Here is a 22,488-nt window from a genome sequence, read left to right on the forward strand (position 1 = left end):
TAAATTACAATAAAATTTTGGTGTTGAACAGTTTTATTCATGAAATAATCACAACAAATTTCACGCGATCTCTAAAATTAATATAGAATTTTTGCCATTTCGTGACACTTTGACATAATTTCACTCGCCTTCGGCTCGTGAAATTAAAACTGCCAAAGTGTCACTCGGGAAAAATTCAATAATTTTAGAGCTCTTGTGCAATTACTACTGAAAATATGTTTTCGCCATGTTAGTCTTCAGTCTAGGTGGATTCCCAAGTATTTTACATCTTCGGCTTGAGGTAAATTGTTGTTGTTAAGTTGTACTGGTGGGCAAGTTTCTTTACGGAGTGTAAATGTTACATGTGTAAATTTTAGTTCATTTGCTTTCATGCGCCTTTTCGACAGCCATTTTTGTATCTTGTTAAGGCAGATTTGAAGTTGTCTTGATGCCATCTTTGGGTCTTCGTGTGAAGAGAGAGCAGCTGTATCGTCCGCAAATGTGGCTATTGTAACCATCGGTGTAGTCGGAAGATCACTTGTGTACAACAAAAACAGGATAGGTCCGAGTACACTGCCCTGTGGTACTCCTGATTTTATGGCGTTCAGAGAAGAGTATTCTTGGTTTTGTCTGACAAGGAAGTGTCTATTGGTTAGGTATGATTTTAGTAACAGGAAGTGGAGATATGGGAGTAGCTTCTTAATTTTGTAGAAGAGTCCAATATGCCAAACTTTATCACTATGTGAAATGTTCTATGCAGAAACCAGCTTTTGTCCTGGGGGTGAAAACAACTGCATCTAGGGGATGAAAATTTTTTCAATCAAATAATTATAGAAGTCGATAGATTGACCAATTCTGAGTAAATTTTGTTCTATAAAATTTTTTTGCAGAGTTGATACTTTCCAAATTACTAGCGATTGAAACTTCATTTTTCATTGAAAAAACTCATGTTTTATAACCGTTTTTCATGATAGTCCTGTCGCCAGGGGGGGTACAACGGCCTCCTTAATTCAGATGGACTTACCCAAGTTTTTTTTATATATTTTGACCCGCAGAATACGAATTTTTTGGGTAACAGTTGATCCGGATGTCGATAAGATTGTTATAGACAAAGAACTTGAGGAATTACATAACAGCGATTTCTCGCAAAACGAAATATCTTTTTGTATTTTTTGGGTCATTTTAAGCAAAAAATATTCCTACAATTTTTTTCGTAGAATGCATAGTTTTCGAGATAACCGCGGTTGAACTTTCAAAAAATCGAAAAATTGTAATTTTTGAACCCGAATAACTTTTGATTAAAAAATAAAGTAGCAATTCTGCTTACCGCATTTGAAAGTTTAAGTCAAATTATATCGGTTTTGATTATTTGCATTGCTACAAATTTATTATTTTATTGTTAAACAAAGTTATAAACACCTAGTATGTGAGTGATGTTTTCAATGATTTCTCATTTAAAATCGAATGAGTAGGTAGAGTAGCTATAAGTGCAAGCGAGGCAATTTCTACGTAGCATGCGTTAAAACGCATGTATTAGGTACGGGAAACACTATGTATTTATAGATTTGTTTAACAATAAAAAAATTAATTCTTAGCAATTCAAATAATCAAAACCGATATAATTTGACTTAAACTTTCAAATGCGGTAAGCAGAATTGCTACTTTATTTTTTAATCAAAAGTTATTCGGGTTCAAAAATTGCAATTTTTCGATTTTTTTAAAGTTCAACCGCGGTTATCTCGAAAACTATGCATTCTACGAAAAAACTTGTAGGAATATTTTTTGCTTAAAATGACCCAAAAAATACAAAAAGATGTTTTGTTTTGCGAGAAATCGCTGTTATGTAATTCCTCAAGTTCTTTGTCTATAACAATCTTATCGACATCCGGATCAACTGTTACCCAAAAAATTCGTATTCTACGGGTCAAAATATATAAAAAAAAACTTGGGTAAGTCCATCTGAATTAAAGAGGCCGTTGTACCCCCCCTGGCGACAGGACTATGAATACCTTAAACAATTTTAATCTTATAGAAAAAATCATAAAGAACAAAATTGTAGCTAATAAAAAACAAAGAGACTCGCCTTGCAAAGACCTATGTATAATATGTAAACCACATAACGACAGTTATTGCTCTTTAAAAGATGGTTATCTTCAAAGAACCTCGAAATGGAGATCCTTCAATCTTAAATAACTCGAATGTGGTGCAATTTTTTGGGAAAACTTAAAATACATGATTTAAAGCTCATTAAAAGCCTTTCAAATGAAAGTTTTTTGCATAAGAATTGACTGACTTATGACGAAAATAAAGTTATCGCTCCCTGCTTTTTTGTTGAAATGTTTTTTTTTTAACTTTATTCAGCAATCTATCATAAATGACAATAAGCGTATTGGTTGACAAATAGTGATGACATGTACAGGATGCTCCATTAAGCACTCTGTTTTATAATGTAGCTATTGCTGCTTTATGGCATTCCTCTACTGTTTACAATATTTTACTATTTACAAAAAATGTATATTACAAATTACTTAAACCTATTAATTACGTCTCTTGGTTTGAATTTTTTTAATCTTCTTTCTTCATGTTCATGTAAGTCTTCAAACAACCGTTTGGCTAACTCATTAGGATGTACAGACACTCTTTCGCGATATGTTGCACTATATTCACTTATGCACTGTTGCACTGTTGGAATTGCTAAGTCTCGTTGGATCACGTAGTTGGGTACGTAGTACGGAGCATCAAGAATCAGCCTTATCGTCTTGTTTTGGAACCTCTGTTTCATATTTATGTTGCTATTAGAAGCTGTTCCCCAGAGCTGTATACCGTAGGTCCAAATGGGCCTTATAATGGCTTTGTAGACCAGTAGTTTGTTTTTTAGAGACAGCTTAGAGTTTCTGCCGATGATCCAGTATAGACGGCTTAGCTTTAATCCTAACTGTTTGCGTTTAGTGAAAATATGTTTTCGCCATGTTAGTCTTCAGTCTAGGTGGATTCCCAAGTATTTTACATCTTCGGCTTAGGTAAATTGTTGTTGTTAAGTTGTACTGGTGGGCAAGTTTCTTTACGGAGTGTAAATGTTACATGTGTAAATTTTAGTTCATTTGCTTTCATGCGCCTTTTCGACAGCCATTTTTGTATCTTGTTAAGGCAGATTTGAAGTTGTCTTGATGCTATCTTTGGGTCTTCGTGTGAAGAGAGAGCAGCTGTATCGTCCGCAAATGTGGCTATTGTAACCATCGGTGTAGTCGGAAGATCACTTGTGTACAACAAAAACAGGATAGGTCCGAGTACACTGCCCTGTGGTACTCCTGATTTTATGGCGTTCAGAGAAGAGTATTCTTGGTTTTGTCTGACAAGGAAGTGTCTATTGGTTAGGTATGATTTTAGTAACAGGAAGTGGAGATATGGGAGTAGCTTCTTAATTTTGTAGAAGAGTCCAATATGCCAAACTTTATCACTATGTGAAATGTTCTATGCAGAACCCAGCTTTTGTCCTGGGGGTGAAAACAACTGCATCTAGGGGATGAAAATTTTTTCAATCAAATAATTATAGAAGTCGATAGATTGACCAATTCTGAGTAAATTTTGTTCTATAAAATTTTTTTGCAGAGTTGATACTTTCCAAATTACTAGCGATTGAAACTTCATTTTTCATTGAAAAAACTCATGTTTTATAACCGTTTTTCATGAATACCTTAAACAATTTTAATCTTATAGAAAAAATCATAAAGAACAAAATTGTAGCTAATAAAAAACAAAGAGACTCGCCTTGCAAAGACCTATGTATAATATGTAAACCACATAACGACAGTTATTGCTCTTTAAAAGATGGTTATCTTCAAAGAACCTCGAAATGGAGATCCTTCAATCTTAAATAACTCGAATGTGGTGCAATTTTTTGGGAAAACTTAAAAGACATGTTTTAAAGCTCATTAAAAGCCTTTCAAATGAAAGTTTTTTGCATAAGAACTGACTAACTTATGACGAAAATAAAGTTATCGCTCCCTGCTTTTTTGTTGAAATGTTTTTTTTTAACTTTATTCAGCAATCTATCATAAATGACAATAAGCGTATTGGTTGACAAATAGTGATGACATGTACAGGATGCTCCATTAAGCACTCTGTTTTATAATGTAGTTATTGCTACTTTATGGCATTACCTCTACTATTTACAATATTTTACTATTTACAAAAAAATGTATATTAAAAATTACTTAAACCTATGAATTAAGTCTCTTGGTTTGAATTTTTTTTAATCTTCTTTCTTCATGTTCATGTAAGTCTTCAAACAACCGTTTGGCTAACTCGTTAGGATGTACAGACACTCTTTCGCGATATGTTGCACTATATTTACTTATGCACTGTTGCACTGTTGGAATTGCTAAGTCTCGTTGGATCACGTAGTTGGGTACGTAGTACCGAGCATCAAGAATCAGCCTTATCGTCTTGTTTTGGAACCTCTGTATTATATTTATGTTGCTATTAGAAGCTGTTCCGCAGAGCTGGATACCGTAGGTCCAAATGGGCCTTATAATGGATTTGTAGACCAGTAGTTTGTTTTCTAGAGACAACTTAGAGTTTCTGCCGATAATATCCAGTATAGACGGCTTAGCTTTAGTCCCAACTGTTTGCGTTTAGTGAAAATATGTCTTCGCCATGTTAGTCTTCAGTCTAGGTGGATTCCCAAGTATTTTACATCTTCGGCTTGAGGTAAATTGTTGTTGTTAAGTTGTACTGGTGGGCAAGTTTCTTTATGGAGTGTAAATGTTACATGTGTAAATTTTAGTTCATTTGCTTTCATGCGCCATTTCGACAGCCATTTTTGTATCTTGTTAAGCCAGATTTGAAGTTGTCTTGATGCCATCTTTGGGTCTTCGTGTGAAGAGAGAGCAGCTGTATCGTCCGCAAATGTGGCTATTGTAACCATCAGTGTAGTCGGAAGATCACTTGTGTACAACAAATACAGGATAGGTCCGAGTACACTGCCCTGTGGTACCCCTGATTTTATGGCGTTCAGAGAAGAGTACTTGGTTTTGTCTGACAAGGAAGTGTCTATTGGTTAGGTATGATTTTAGTAACAGGAAGTGGAGATATGGGAGTAGCTTCTTAATTTTGTAGAAGAGTCCAATATGCCAAACTTTATCACTATGTGAAATGTTCTATGCAGAACCCAGCTTTTATCCTGGGGGTGAAAACAACTGCATCTAGGGGATGAAAATTTTTTCAATCAAATAATTATGGAAGTCGATAGATTGACCAATTCTGAGTAAATTTTGTTCTATAAAATTTTTTTGCAGAGTTGATACTTTCCAAATTACTAGCGATTGAAACTTCATTTTTATTGAAAAAACTCATGTTTTATAACCGTTTTTCATCAATACCTTAAAAAAATTTAATTTTATAGAAAAAATTATAAAGAACAAAATTGTAGCTAATAAAAAAACAAAGATATTCGCCTCGCAAAGACCTATGTATATGTAAACCACATAACGACTGAGTTATTGCTCTTTTAAAGATGGTATAAGGGGTTGTAGGCCAGGGTAATAAGACAAAAATATACCCTGTTCGTGACACTTCAGCAGCCAGGGTACTGAAGCGTTTTTTCGACAGGTAATACCTATAAGAGCAAATTGTAACTATTTCCTGCGTAGGATCTGGCGGCCATTTTTATTTATAGACAATTAACTGTCAAAAAATGGCATTTTCCCCTTTTTTTTTCAAATCAACGGAAAACAGTGAAACTTATGATTTTTTTAGTACAAACATCTTCGAGATTATGGATAAATTTAATTGCGAAAAAAGGTCGGAATTGCAAAAAAAATATTTTCTCAATAACTGTTGTAAAAATTAGTGTACAGCTTTGAAATTTTTGTCAAATGAGGGTTATTTGGTGCTTAATATGTGATAAAAATTTCAAAGCGATTCATTCAATTGTTTAAATTTTTTTCAAATTGTTTATCCCAGAGAGCATTTTTTTTGCAATAACTTAAGTCAGAAAAAAAATTACCTTAGAACCATTCCACAGGTGTCAAATAAAAGAGCATGAGCTACATTTTCAACATGGTTTAAAAAAGTGAATAAAAAAATGCATTTATTAGTAATAAATAATTATGCAAAAGTATCGTCAATTTTTCTTTATAAACTTTTTGAATAACTTTTTCCAAAAAAATTAACTTTTTTACCCTGATCTAAGTGCACAACTACCAAGTCATGTTATCTATATCATAATTGATAAAAAATTGTAATAAATATGTATAATTTCTTATATAACAAAATAAAAAGTTTATAAGGAAAGATTTACGATACTTTTGCATAATTATTTATTACTAATAAATGCATTTTTTATTCACTTTTTTTAAACCAAGTTGAAAATGCTCTCTGGAATAAACAATTTGAATAAAATTTAAACAATTGAATGAATGGCTTTAAAATTTTTATCACATATTAAGCACAAAAGAACCCTTATTTGACAAAAATTTCAAAGCTGTACACTATTTTATACAACAGTTATTGCGAAAATAATTTTTTTGCAATTCCGACCTTTTTTCGCAATTATATTAACAATAAATGAGTATATCAAACTTTGTAATACGTCATTTTAAAGATTTTTCCATAATCTCGAAGTTATTTGTACTAATAAAACCATAAGTTTCCCTGTTCTCCATTGATTCGAAAAAAAAGTGAAAAATGCCATTTTTTGACACTTAATTGTTTATAAATAAAAATGGCCGCCAGATCCTACGCAGGAAATAGTTACAATTTGCTCTTATAGGTACTACCTGTCGAAAAAACGCTTCAGTACCCTGGCTGTGCAAGTGTCATGGAAAAAACCTTATTACCCTGGACTATTGTAGGGGGTAGGTACACGAAATACACGATAAATACTTGGCATTGTAGATTATATTATGATAAAAAACCATAAAATCCTTTAAAAAAGGTATTTTGTTAAAATCTCTATACAGGGCTACATCACAGAACAGAACTAGTTTTCAATCGGTTGACCGATCATCATCAGTGTTTGCTCGAATCTAACATGCTAACCATCAAAGTAAAAAATATTTGGGTAAAAACCCTTTATAATTAATCCGTCATAGGAACATAGAAAAATGATGTGAATTTAAACATGGATGTTTAAAATATCCAATGTTTCATGCTCGAGGTACCATTGAGCTCAATTTGACTTGTTCACATCATGGCTGTATGGAAGCAAGTGATTATGCAAGTGATACAGCAAGTGATATGGTTACTTGCTTCCATACACCCATGATGTGAATAAGTGAAATTGAGCTCAATGGTACCTCGAGCATGAAACATTGGATATTTTAAACATCCATGTTTAAATTCACATCATTTTTCTATGTTCCTATGACGGATTAATTATAAAGGGTTTTTACCCAAATATTTTTTACTTTGGTGGTTAGCATGTTAGATTCGAGCAAACACTGATGATGATCGGTCAACCGATTGAAAACTAGTTCTGTTCTGTGATGTAGCCCTGTATAGGGATTTTAACAAATATACCTTTTATAAAGGATTTTATGGTTTTTTATAATAAATGGTATACAGCCAACTACAGGAATTTTTTTCATCGTGGATTTTTTTATATTATGATAAAATAACAGCGTGAAATGGATAAAACATTGAGTTGAAAAAAATAAAATAACGCCGAGAAACGTTCGTCACGCTGGTATGACTTCAACTGCCCTGCGCGGGGATCTTCGTGCTGTTTCGGGAACAGTCGTCGGATCGCTTGGCGGTACAGTACAAGAGATTAGTAGCTAATACACAGGTGGCTGTTATAATGGTATTTTCGAAGAACCTGGAAATGGAGAACCTTCAATCTTAAATAACTCGAATGTGGTGCAATTTTTTGGGAAAACCCAAAAGACATGTTTTAAAGCTCATTAAAAGCCTTTCAAATGAAAGTTTTTTTGCATAAGAACTGACTGACTTATGACGAAAATAAAGTTATCGCTCCCTGTTTTTTTGATGAAATGTAGTAATTAAACCGGCGTCATTACAATCCTAATAGAAATGGACAGCTTCCCACTTGAAATTAACTTTATTTACGTATAATTGATACGATCCATGTAATTTTACCGGTTTGGAATGCTTAGTTTAGAAAAAATTAGTTGATTAAATCAAAAATTACATTTTTATAATTTAACAGAGTGCATTTTTCTCTAATAAATCTAAAAGTATTCATAATATGAAAAAATAGTTCAAATATTAATTGTACGATTTTTTACTGAAACTTATTTTTTTTTAATTTCTATCATGCATACTTTTAGGTTTATCTAGGAAAAATACACTTTTTTTAAATTATAAAAATGTAATTTTCGATTTAATCAAATATTTTTTTCTAAACTAAGCATTTCAAACCGATCAAATCACGTGGATCGTATCAATTATACCTAAATAAAGTTAATTTCAAGTGGGAAGCTGTTCATTTCTGTTAGGATTGTAATGACGAGGGTTTAATTGTTACATTTAAAAAAAAGCAGGGAGCGATGACTTTGGTTTTCGCCATAAGTCAGTAAGTTCTTATGCAAAAAAAAGAATGTGTGTGTGTACTTTGTACGCACGTAAGAAGTTATACTTCTATTATATGATTTCAACGAAATAATAGTTATTTATGATATAAGTGTTAAAAGTACACGTTTAAGGCACGCATGTGAAAGTTTGCAGAATGAGCGATAGCGAGTTCTGCAATTCACATGAGTGCCTTAAAAATGTACTTTTTAACACGCATATCATACAATATTTTTTCTACAAACGTAATTACAGGACAATATCTACAAAAACTTTTACTTGAACTTGACTGACATTCCATTTTTATATTTTTTGACATTACATCAAAATTGCCTATACGGTCAATACGAACTGCAGTGCCTTAAAAATATTTTAAAGCACTAGTGCCTTAAAGTAGCATTTTTAACGCTCGTATGGAGTGCTAAAAATTGCATTTTTAACACAGTTGTAGAAAAAGTACTTTAAACAGTTTATTTTTATTTTATTTAAATATTAAACTAATTTTAATGCTTACCACTTTTCAAAAATCCAAAAATTAAAAAAAAGACAACAATTGTCCGCATTTGAACCCGGGACCTCTCGATCTGTAGTCGAATCAATGACCCACGACTCCACGACCTCACTGTTTATACGGTTTCTCGGACATTATGACAAATCACGGTAAAAAATAGACGAAGTGAAGTATAAATGTAAAAATGTTTTAATAATACGTATTATCTTACTTCCAAGGAAGACAAATTCAAAGACACAAAAATTATAATAAATATATTTACTAAAAACACTAATATATTCTTTCCACACCTTTTTTGGACTGATACATACATAACTTAAAAGATTTAGGAACGAACCCCATACTGTCTGTGTGCGTATGTGCGCAAAATAATATAAATTCACTTCCAATCGCGCCTAAATAAGTATAACTTCAAAAAAGAATGTGTGTACTTTGTACGCACGTAAGAAGTTATACTTCTATTATATGATTTCAACGAAATCAGTATATCTACTTTAAACAGTTTTTTGTATTGTATTTAAATATTAAACTAATTTTAGAAAGAACTAAAAGAATACCAAAATTTAAAAAAATATATGAATTGTCCGAATTTGAACGCGGGACCTCTCGATCCTTAGGCGAATACAGACGATCATTTCTCGGACATAATTACAATCACGGTGACAGATAGATCAATTGAATAAACATTTTCAATAATACTTATCTTACTCCCGAGGAAGACAAATCCAAAGACACAAAAATTATAATAAATATATTTACTAAAAATACTAATATATTATTTTCATGCACACCTTATTTGCGCTACATAATTTAAAATATTTAGCGACTAACACCATACTATCGGTGTGCGCATGCGCCTAGAATAATAAAAATTTCAGTCTCAATCGCACCTAAAGAAGTATAACTTCAAAAACTTTTATCGGAGCTCATTTGAAAGGTTTTTAATGAGCTTTAAAATATATGTCTTTTAAGTTTTCCCAAAAAATTGCACCACATTCCCGTTATTTGAGATTGAAGGTTCTACATTTCGAGGTTCTTCGAAAATAACCATACATTAAGGCTGTTTTATCAGTTGAAGCACATTGCAATGTTAAGTGGGCGTATCACTTACTTTCGTAGACTGCTTACGTCAGACACACGTGACTCCCTACTTGAAATTGATTGGAAGTAGGGAGTGCGACCGACAATTCGATCTTTACTCAGTGGCGCCGGCGGACAAGTATTTTAATGACAACAAAATGCATTATTCTCCATTCAAATTAGTTTTGTCGGGAATACCTTGTTAGATTGATTTTATCGTGGATAATATTTTAAAAAGAATTATCACATTTTTGTCACATAGTTTGGCCTAGGTCAAACTAGTTTATCCTGATATAATAAAGATTCACACTTCAGGATAAACTAGTACGGCCTTCTTCTTCTTCTTGTAGTGCCTATCCGTTTCGGATGTTGGCGGCCATCATGGCAATCTCTACTTTTCACACTGCTGCTCTGAAAAGATTTGTAGTGGTTGTGTTGAACCACGTACGTAGATTTTTCAGCCAGGAAATCCTTCGCCTAGTACGGCCTAGCCTACACTAATTTAGCCGAGTCGAAAGTAATTTGACGAACATGTAAGGACTTTTACATGCGGGGAATTCCCAAATTACGTCCTTTACAATCCAAGGATGGTACTAAAAGTGAGAAATTTGACCTAGGCTGTCTGTCCGTCGGTCCGTCCGACCGCGAATATAACTGCTCCGTCACTATACTAGGTAGAATGACAAATAAGGTGTCAAATGAAAGCTTATAATCCAAGAATGGTACCGAAGGTGAGAAATTTGAGCTAGGCTGTCTGTCCGTCGGTCCGTCCGAACGCGAAAATAACTGCTCCGTCACTATACCAGGTAGAATGAAAAATGAGGTGTCAAATAAATGCTTTTAATCCGAAGATGTTATTAAAGGTGAGAAATCTTAGCGAGGCTGTCTGTCCGTCTTTCCGTCCGATCGCGAATGTAATTCTTCCGTCAATATACCAGATATAATGACAAATGAGGTGTCAAATGAAAGCTTAGAATCCAAGGCTGGTACTAAAGGTGAGAAAGGACAACGCAGAAACCTTATGGGAAATGGCTCTCTGTCAAATGCTCTGATACTTTGGATTCTGGTAGTCCTTGATATGTAGAACAAAAGACTTCATGGGCGCGTAGCTCCAAAAAATTATAGTTCTGAGATATAAGCCTCTGAAGTTATAGGTACAGTGAGGACGTTTGAGTTGAAATAAATTCATTTTCTCGAGAATGGGAGACTCTGGAGATAAATTACGAATCAGCTCGATTTTTATTTTTAAATAATAATTTTTTGGCGTATATATCATACTAGTGACGTCATCTATCTGGGCGTGATGACGCAATCGGTGATTTTTTTAAATAGGAATAGGGGTCGTGTGATAGCTCATTTGAAAGGTAATTTAATTCTCTATTCACTAATGTAAACATTAACATAATTATTTATACAGGGTGGCCAAAACTTTTTTTTAATTAAATTAATTGAGACAAAAAGAAGAATGTATATAATTTATTTATTTCGAAATACATTTTATTGCTGTCAGAAAACAGAAAAAAATGTTAATTTGAAAAATAAACATTGCCTTTCGCTTAAATTAAATGTCCAAACTGCTAAGAGGTAGGTGGGTGGCAGCTTTAATATTGAATTTAAGCAAAAAACAATATTTATTTATCAAATAAACATTTTTTTCTGTTTTCTGACAGCATTAAAATGTATTTCGAATTAAATAAATTATATACATTCTTCTTTTTGTCTCAATTAATTTAATTAAAAAAAAATTGGGCACCCTGTATAAATGATTATGTTGATGTTTATATTAGTGAATAGAGAATTAAATAGCCTTTCAAATGAACTATCACACGACCCCTATTCCTATTTAAAAATATCATCGATTGCGTCATCACGCCCAGATGGATGACGTCACTAGTATGATATATATGCCAAAAATTATAATTTAAAAATAAAAATTGACCTGATTCGTAATTTATCTCCAGAGTCGCCCATTCTCGAGAAAATGAATTTATTCCAACTCAAACGTCCTCTCTATACCTATATCTTCAGAGGCTTATATCTTAGAACTATGATTTTTTGGAGCTACGCGTCCATGGAGTCTTTTGTTCTACACATCAAGAATTACCACAATCCTAAGTTTCAGAGCATTTGACAGAGAGCCATTTCCCATAAAGTTTCTGCGGGGTCCTTTGTTCTAGGACTTCCGGTTCTAGACGCTCACTTCAGGCCAAACTAGTTTGGGCTTTAGTAACATTCTTGGATTATAAGCTTTTATTTGACACCTCATTTTTCATTCTACCTGGTATAGTGACAGAGCAGTTATATTCGCGGTCGGACGGACCGACAGACAGACAGCATAGGTCAATTTTGTCACTTTTAGTACCATCCTTGGATTATAAGCTTTCATTTGACACCTCATTTGTCATTCTACCTGGTATAGTGACGGAGCAGTTATATTCGCGGTCGGACAGACCGACAGACAGACAGCCTAGGTCAAATTCCTAACTTTTAGTACCATCCTTGGATTATAAGCTTTCATTTAACACCTTGCTGAAAAATCTACGTACGTGGTTCAACACAACCACTAAAAGTCTTTTCAGAGCAGCAGTGAGAAAAGTAGAGATTGCCATGATGATCGCCAATATCCGAAACGGATAGGCACTAGAAGAAGAATAAGAAGAAGGCCGTACTAGTTTATCCTGAAGTGTGAATCTTTATTATATCAGGATAAACTAGTTTGGCCTAGGTTAAACTAGTTTGGCCTGAAGTGTGTTTATTTATATCAGGATAAACTAGTTTAGCCTACGCGTGATATGATAAACTAGTTTGACCTAGGTCATACTAGTTTATCCTAGGCGGTTAGGACAAAGTAGTTTGGCCTAGGCCAAACTAGTTTGTCCCGAAATCGGGTTTGGCCGGTAACATATACATTATTTTAATATATTTATAGGTTGCAGTTACATAAAAAAAGTATCCAATTGATGAATAAAACACAAATCGTGGATAGTAGTATAATTTTCTGTCTTATTTTAAAACACCCTGGGACTCATTTCTTATCTTGTCAACTTATATCCCTAAACTAATGTAATACTTAAAAATACGCGTAAACTAAAGAACTTGTAACTTATACCACTAAACTAATAATATATTATGTACTTAAAATACCCGTAAACTAAATAAGTTTAATGTTTTCAAAATAACTAAGAATACTGTAAACTGTTAAACACTAAGCAAGTTGATGAAGAAAATACAAGAATGAATAACTGGAAATGGATTCTAATAATTCAAGCGAACTGACCGACTGACCGTACGTTCATGAGATTTGTCGTCACGAAGGCGATAACGATGAAACTAAGCGCCAATGCTGCGTAACTCGTTTCATTATTAGATTTCAATATTTTTAGCAAATTTTCTTCAAAGTTGGAACACGCTTTTCTCGATTATTACTGGACACAGAAAGGTGAAAAAAAATCAACGATTACAGAAAAAAAAACTCTTTCAAGTGATGGGAGTAAAAAGTTTGGTTATAATAGAACGTTAAACATTATAATCTAATTTTTCAACAGAATTTTCAAAAAAATAAAAAAAGTAAAACCATCATTTTAAAGGCAACATAATTTCGAACAACGTGTCCAAATTTCGAGACATTCTGTCGGTAAATAACAGAGAAAACACTGTCCCTAGGTTTTGGTGCACCGATAAAACAGCCTTAAAGAGCAGTAACTCAGTAGCTATTGGGTTTTGATTGGTCTCTCTGACACGAATCTCTTTGTTTTTTTTATTAGCTACAATTTTGTTTGGAATTATTGTTTCCCTAAAATTAAATTTTTTTAAATTATTCATGAACACGGTTATAAAACGTGAGTTTTTTCAATGAAGAATGCATAGATTTAATCCCTAATAACTTGAAACGTATCAACTTCATTTGCTTTATATGCCAAAAAATTTTATAGAACAAAATTTACTCAGAATTGGTCAATCTACCGACTTCCATAGTTATTTTGATTGAAAAAATGTTCATCTCCTAAATGGGGTTGTTTTAACCCCAGGGCAAAAACCCGCTTCGGCGTAGGGTAGATTTTGACAAAGATTATAAACACTACCTAAATCCAAATTTTCAAGGAAATCGACCCTGATTCTCAAAATTCCACGAGAAAATGGCTGTTGATTGGAGTAATGGTTGTGATTTAATATATAAAGGGATTTGTTTTAGTTGCGCCTGGGAGAGATGGCTCTTCGTTTGGAATCAGCAAGACTTCTGGTGTGGAAAGCAGCAGTCCTTTGTGACGATCCTTCCCGAACTACCAAAGAAACATCGATGGCCAAACTAGCTGCTAGCGAAGCTGCCACTTTTATTACTCATGGTGCTATCCAAGTACTCGGTGGGATGGGATATGTGTCGGATATGCCAGCTGAGAGGCATTACAGAGATGCCAGAATTACTGAGATATACGGAGGTGTTAACGATATTCATAGAATGTTGGTGGGGAGTTCAGTGGTTAAAGAATACGAAATTATACAATAATATTTTGGTTATTATATACAAAATATGAAATTTATTAAATATATTTTTGTTATGTATTGATATTTGTTATAGAATATATTTTTAATAATTTTTAGCTTTATAATTTTTTTTGTGAATTCGTCTGATTCATGTTAAAATAGGTATGAGTCAGGTTATTCAGAAAATATTAGACCACAACCTTTTAATTCATATGTTATAGTCTTTATAGATTTTAAAAAAGAATGCGTTAATGTACCATTTTCAATGCTCTGGGTAGCAATGGAAAAACAAGGAATAAACAAAAAATATATAGAAATCTAAAACCAAACAAAGAAACAGAAGAAATTTTGGATTACTCCAGAAATCCTTCACTTAATGGAACGCAGAAGGTTAATTAAAGGAAATAAAGATGAATATAAAAGATGCAAGCATGCATCAGAAGAAAAATAAGAGAAGCTAAAGAAAAAGAAGCTGTAGAGAAATGAACCGAAATAGAAAGACTACAAGTAGGCTATTGATTATATATTATAGAAAGGAACTACAACGTTAACGGAGTTTTATTGTTTAATATAGTCAATGGACCTCTAAATATGAAAAAACCGCGGAGTGCTGCCATTTAAAGGGGTGCGTTTTTGAGAAAGGGGTGAATTAGTCCCTAGGCACAGGGCGAATTAGGGTGAGTTCTATGCACTCTTGGTACAAACGTGTCTACATGAAAATTGTTCCAGATTAAATTTACTATTGAAATATTACATTTCAAAGTGAAAAATTTTTTTTGCAAAAATATATTCAAAAGAAAAACAAGCAATTTTGTTTTTTGCCCCATAATTTTTTCCCATGGGGATATAGGTATAGGCATTGCTTCACAGGAAAAAAGCTTCCATCCTTCCTCTTTAAATTGACGTCTCGTAGAAGTCTCTAGGATTTATAGTTTCCGAAATATGATTTTTCAAACTTCGCTACTCACAGCGATGTTGACCCATTTTACTTGTTACTTTGCAAACATTGTTCTGTAACTTTTTTCTACGCAGTTTTAGGTATATGTAATGCTACATTTTGTACGAAGAAAAGTCAATTACCTTTAAAATGGTCTATTGTAGAAGGCTGTATGACTATTTTTAAGCAAGATATGGTTTTTGAAAATTGTGTATTTTTAATGATTTTTGATATATTTTTCGATTATTTTTAAATTTCTCATTATAACTTTTCATATTGTATATTTAGGTATATACCTTGTACAATAAAAAAGAAAGTCTATTTTCTTTACTTTAAAATGGTCTATAGTCTATAGTAAAAAATTCTAGGACTATTTTTAAACAAGATATGCGTTCTCAAAATGTGACATATACACATGCCACAGATCCCACTAAGCTGGAACCATATGGAAACTTTTTTATTATTAACTTTATGAAAAAAAATTATTCTTTATAAAATGCTCTGCATAATCTAAAATTTTATCATTAGTGTACGAGGTATGTTACAGTTGAGTCCGCGAGTCTTTACCCGTGCGTCATCACTTAAAGCATACGAAATAAGTCGGAAATCTATTTCACGAAACAACAACTGACAGAAAGTGGCTACTGTTCCGATTACGGGTTTTATTATAAAATTTGACGTTATCAAATATATAGAATGTCAAATGTAAGTTTTGCTTCAAAATTTTTGCGCAGAATTACAGCTACATTTGAAGTAGCTTAATAAATTCTTTTATTATTATTGATTAATAAATAAATAAACAATTTATAAAAAAATCCAATAACATATTTTATTTTTATTATTTTATTCACTTTCACGGAAATATAAACACAGTCATTTCTTTACTGTGTTAATGACGTTAGCTTTGTATGTTTTAAATATTAATTGCCTAAATATAATTATTTACCTTAAAATTTCAAAGCCCAATATAAAATTAGTTGTGAAAACAACTGTTTGTGTAATATAAAGAAACTTCAAAACGCAAAAAATCGACAAAAACCGCAAAAAGTTCAACTGACTTACAGCCACAAAATTAAACATATCAGAAACGTCAAACAAATTGTGCTTAAAATATGAAAACATACCGAATCGTCTTTTTTGTACCTATCTCTTTTCAATGCACTGAGTCTAGATGGTTCATAAAAATAACATGTGTTGTTACTTAATAACAAACGGCAGCTGGTTTGTCATGAGTTTCATGCATGGAAGAGAATGATGCTAGATAAAAAGTATGTGTTTTATCTCGCCAGGTATTAATGTCGCACGGGTAAAGACTCGCGGACTCAACTGTAAAAAATATGAATTTCGCTCAAGAGTGAAGTACCTTTATATTTCATATTATCGAAAAGTGTTATTAAGAAAAGTTATTTGGAATTAAAAATTATGTTATAATATGCAACTATATTCTTCTAATTGAAAAAAATAAAAAAATTTAAATTTTTTCTTAAGTATAATAATACCCTTGGATATCCTACGGATATCTTGTTTAAAAATAGTCCTAGAATTTTTTGCAATACACCATTTTAAAGTAAAGAAAATAAGCTTTTTTTATTGCACAATGTATATACCTAAATATACAAGAAAAAAGTCATAATAAGAAACTTAAACAATAATCAAAACATAACAAAAATCATTAAAAGTATAAAATCTTGAAAACGCATAACTTGCTTAAAATAGTCGCACAACCTTATCCAATAGACCATTTTAAAGGTAATTGACTTCTATTTCTACTAAATGTCCCATTACATATACCTAGAGATGCGTAGAAAAAAGTTACAGAACAATGTTTGCGAAATAATGGGGAAAATGGCCCTAAAAATGCTCTTAGCGGCGAACTTTGAAAAATCCTATTTCGGAAAATATAAGTCCTAGTGACTTCTACTAAACGTCATTTTAAAGAGAAGGAACTGAAGTTATTTTTCGGTGAAGCAATACCTATATCCCTGAGGAAAAAAGTTATGGGGCAAAAAACAAAATTGCTTTCTTTGGTGTTTTTTTCTTGCTTTTCTTTTGAATATATTTTTGTAAAAAAAAATATTTTTGACTCTAAAATATGATATTTTGATAGTAAATTTAACCTGGAACAATTTTCCTGTAGAAGTGTTTGTACCAAAAGTGCATACAACTCACCCTAATTCACCCTGAGCCTAGGGACTAATTCGCCCCTTTTTCAAAAACGCACCTATTTAAATGGTAGCACTCCGTGGTTTTTTTAAATATGGAGGTCCGTTGACCATATGGGACAATAAAATCTCATTAACGTTGTAGTTCCTTTTAACTCTCTTATTTTGAACATAATCAATAGCCTAAAGTCAAGCATGACAATTTTAATGTACACAAAAAGGTAAAAGAAGCAACGGGTACTTTTAAAAAGCAAACACCAATGAAGCTCATAGACACTAATGGAAAATTAATCATTGACATCCAAGAGATGAATTACAAATTATGGAGAATATATTTGGAGACACTTTTTCAAGATCAAAGATCGGATTACAGGCATCCATTTTTAGAGAGGATAAAGAGCCCAGACATACTTAAATCCGAGGAAGAGGACGCAATAAAACGGATGAAAAACAGGAAAGCTGTAGGGCCTAATAATATCGAAGCTGAATTTTTAAAACTCTTGGAGGAAGAAGGAATAAAGTAGATCACGGCTGTCTTCAATAAAATATACAATACAAGAATCATCCCTGATAAATGGCTAGAATCAGAATTCATAGCGATACCTAAAAACAGGGGGCAAACAAGTGCGAAGAATATCGAACAATCAGCCTAATGAGCCATATGTTGAAACCGTTTCTTAGAGTCATCCACGAAAGAATTTATAAGAAGTGCGAGGAAAAGATATCGGACGGACAGTTCGGCTTCATTAATGCAGTGGGTACCAGAGAAGCACTTTTCGGAGTACAGGTCCTGATTCAAAGATGCAGGGACGTTAACTGCGACGTATACGCGTGCTTGATCGACCATGAAAAGGCATTTGACAGAGTTCAACACCAAAAAATGATTAACATTTTAAAAGAAGCAGACTTTGATGACAAAGACCTCAGAGTAATTTCAGAACTATTCGCGGTGTGCAAGTACTTGGAGGGAGTACGAGAATAGCGGAGAAATATAGGTCCGGACCCGCGTATGAAAAAAAAGTTGATTAATAGCAAGCTGAAAATTTGTTAATAGCTTAAGGGTGTCTAGTCGGACAAACTTTGATATATAGGAACACTGGAACAGGGGAAGTTTTAATTTTGGAACAGGTTAAAAATTTGGAACGACCACGAAAACGTCACATGTATTTTGTCCGACAGAACTTCCAATTGATTTGTTACACTTTCATTAAACTCTCATGCAAAAATCAGGCTGCTATTTATCACCAAATGGGAATTATAATGAGTGGAACACGTAGAATATGTCAAATGACAGGAATTATGACAGGTTATAATTAACAGTCTGATTTTTGCATGAGAGTTTAATGAAAGGGTAACTTAGAAGTACAAATTTAAAGTCTTCTGTATCTTAAAATAGTTCTAACGACCCGTGACGTCACAGAGTTTAACTATGTGGTTCCGTTTATGGTTATATTTACGTATATTCGTCTTCTTCCTCTTTAGTGTATTAGCCTCCACCTACTTCGGTATTTGGCCAGCTAGTCGTCGGGGAATAAAGGAAAAATATTTATATTCTAATGACATTTATCGTATGTTGTTGTAATAGTATACAGTGATGAGCGCGCTGATAACCGGCAAAATAGCTCAAAAGATGGAAAATGTATTAAGTTGTAAGATAAAAAGAAATGAAACTACTGGAGGTGGGATTTTATCGGTATTAACTTATAATTTACATTACCATTATGGATAGTTTCCACCTTTATAACTTTAAACGTCAGCTAGTTTACCTCGGTCATAATTCTAATTCTACGTATGACGTTTCTTCAAACTCAGATTTATCAGGTTATGTACCTCTTCTTCTTTTTGGTTTATTGGCCTCTACCTGCATGGGTATTTTGGCCAGCTCATTCTCTCAGAATAAAGAAAAAATCCCTTAATAATCTACATCTACATTTATAGTTAATATCGGACAAATACAACAAAGTTAAAAACTTTTCTCGCTCAGGAATAACTACCGACTATTACATAATCTGCTTCTACTTCTTCTTCACCTTCTTTGATTAATTGGCAATTTTAGGTTGTTATGGCACAAATAAAACAGAGGTAAAAACTTTCATCTGACACAAATAGACGTCAAACCGAAATTTAATTTCAAACTAAAACTGTCGATTATTCCAAACTAAAATAATAAAACACACAAGAGAAGCATCAGGTCCTAAAACTAAACATTTCCAAATTCACAAATACCTATAACGAAACCATTTGACTGAGTGCCAATTAACTAAGTATAAAATAAATAATATTAAATTCCATAAACTGCCACATGAAAATGCTGCACTGATAGTCCTGTCGCCAGGGGGGGTACAACGGCCTCGTTAATTCAGATGGACTTACTCAAGTTTTTTTTATGTATTTTGACCCGTAGAACACGAATTTTTTGGGTAACAGTTGATCCGGATGTCGATAAGATTGTTATAGACCAAGAACTTGAGGAATCAAATAACAGCGATTTTTGGCAAAACAAAACAATATTTTGTATTTTTTGAGCCATTTTAAGTAAAAAATATTTCTACAAGTTTTTTCGCAGGATGCACAGTTTTCGAGATAAACGCGGTTGAACTTTAAAAAAATCGAAAAATTGCAATTTTTGAACCCGAATAACTTTTGATTAAAAAATAAAATAGCAAGTCTGCTTACCGCATTTGAAAGTTTAAGTCAAATTATATCGGTTTTGATTATTTGCATTGGTAAAAATTTATTTTTTTATTGTTTAACAAAGCTATAAACACGTAGGGTTTCCCGTGCTTTTACATGCGTTTTAACGCATGTAACGTAGAAATAGTCTTGATTGCACTAGTACCTATTCTACCTACTCGTTCGATTTTAAATGAGAAATCATAGAAACATCACTCACGCACTAGTTGTTTGTAGCTTTGTTTAACAATAACACAATAAATTTTTAGCAATGCAAATAATCAAAACCGACATAATTTGACTTGAACTTTCAAAGGCGCTAAGCAGAATTGCTATTTTATTTTTTAATCAAAAGTTATTCGGGTTTAAAAATTGCAGTTTTTCGATTTTTTGAAAGTTCAACCGCGTTTATCTCGAAAACTGTGCATCCTACTAAAAAACTTGTAGAAATATTTTTTGCTTAAAATGACCCAAAAAATACAAAATATTGTTTTGTTTTGCCAAAAATCGCTGTTATTTGATTCCTCAAGTTCTTGGTCTATAACAATCTTATCGACATCCGGATCAACTGTTACCCAAAAAATTCGTGTTCTACGGGTCAAAATACATAAAAAAAACTTGGGTAAGTCCATCTGAATTAACGAGGCCGTTGTACCCCCCCTGGCGACAGGACTATGATTCTTAGAAGCATTTCCCGAACTTCTAATCTGATTCTCCTCCATACAACTACTGAAGTGGGCTCTAGTGAACGTTAAATTAAACTATAACACTTCGAGTTCGAGAAGTGGTTTTCTACGGTAAACAGAAACTTTTTGCTGAAAAAACAATTCGTGGAAATCATGGTTTTAACGGTAGAAGAAAAAGTGCAAATTGTTGTCTGGCATGCTAATGGATTACCAGAGAACATGATCAGACAACAATTTAGAGATATGTATCCAAATAGGCCAACACCAACACGATCGACAATTCAGTCTATTGTACGTAATTTTTTAAATTATGGATCCGTGTTTACTCCAAGAGGAATTCGTAGACGACGAGAGGTAAACCCAGATTTAGAACTAAGGGACACTTTGATTTGTGCAAGTATTGAACAAAATCCTACTCAATCAACATCTTTTCTCGGAGAACAGTTTGGACTTTCAAGATTTACAGTAGGTAAAATTTTGAAAAAGCATGGATACCGTCCCTACAAGTTACATAAATCCAACGAACAATTCCCTGGAGATCAATATCGACGTTTAGAATTCTGTCAAAATGCAATGGAAATGTCACATCAAGATGAACATTTTTTACAGAATGTTTTGTTTACCGATGAATGTACGTTTTCACTGCATGGACGTCACAATTCAATGAACACTCGGTATTGGTCTCGAAGAAATCCTCGTCAGATTTATGTCGCTCGTACTCAGCGTCCTCGAAAAGTAAATGTTTGGGGAGGCATAATAGGGAATCATGTCATAGGTCCATTTTTTATAGACGGTATGTTGACTGGGCGGAAATACTTGGAACTTCTGCAAAATCAAATTGTCCCGGCCCTTCGTAATTTACCAATACCTTTCGATTCCATATGGTTTCAACAAGATGGTTGCCCTGCACATAATTCGCGCATCGTCAGGGAATATCTCAGTGCTACTTTTCCTAATAGATTGATTAGTGGCCACGGAGATATTTTCTTGCCTGCAAGATCACCTGATCTTTCACCTTGTGATTTTTTTATGTGGGGGTATATCAAGTCCAAACTATATGGAATTGAGGACGATAGGCCTAATACTCTCCAAGAATTACGGGAAAAGATCTCTGATACAATGAGAGGTATTAGTCCAGAAACATTATCTAATGTTAGACGGAATTTTTACAATAGGCTGGGTTATTGTTCCGCTGCTTATGGTGGCTTATTTGAACATTTTTTGTAAACAGATTCATTTAGGACTTTTTTTTTATTTTTGTAGAATTTTTTATTTTCGAAAGTATGACATTGTTTTTTCAGTAAGCGTTTCGTGTTTTACTTTAAACTACTTCAGTGCTGCAGATATACAACGGAGATGTAAGGTGGACAACATTAATAACTGGGTGAAAAACAGAAGAATATAATGGAACGACCACATAAGCCGAATGACAACAAATAGAGTAGT

General features: G+C 33.1%; 1 protein-coding gene across 1 annotated transcript in view; it reads left to right on the forward strand.

Annotated features, from left to right (window-relative positions):
* LOC114337222 (short-chain specific acyl-CoA dehydrogenase, mitochondrial) overlaps positions 1-14,696 on the forward strand; it is a 59,694-nt gene extending 44,998 nt beyond the window's left edge. Inside the window, exon 7 of the mRNA XM_028287630.2 lies at positions 14,295-14,696. Within this exon, the coding sequence (XP_028143431.1) occupies positions 14,295-14,606 (312 nt within the window). The 3' untranslated portion in view covers positions 14,607-14,696. The remainder of the gene's footprint in view (positions 1-14,294) is intronic.
* Positions 14,697-22,488: the final 7,792 nt, after the last annotated feature.

The sequence above is a fragment of the Diabrotica virgifera genome, chromosome 1 (assembly GCF_917563875.1).
Source record: "Diabrotica virgifera virgifera chromosome 1, PGI_DIABVI_V3a".
NCBI classification, from domain to species: Eukaryota; Metazoa; Arthropoda; class Insecta; order Coleoptera; family Chrysomelidae; genus Diabrotica; species Diabrotica virgifera.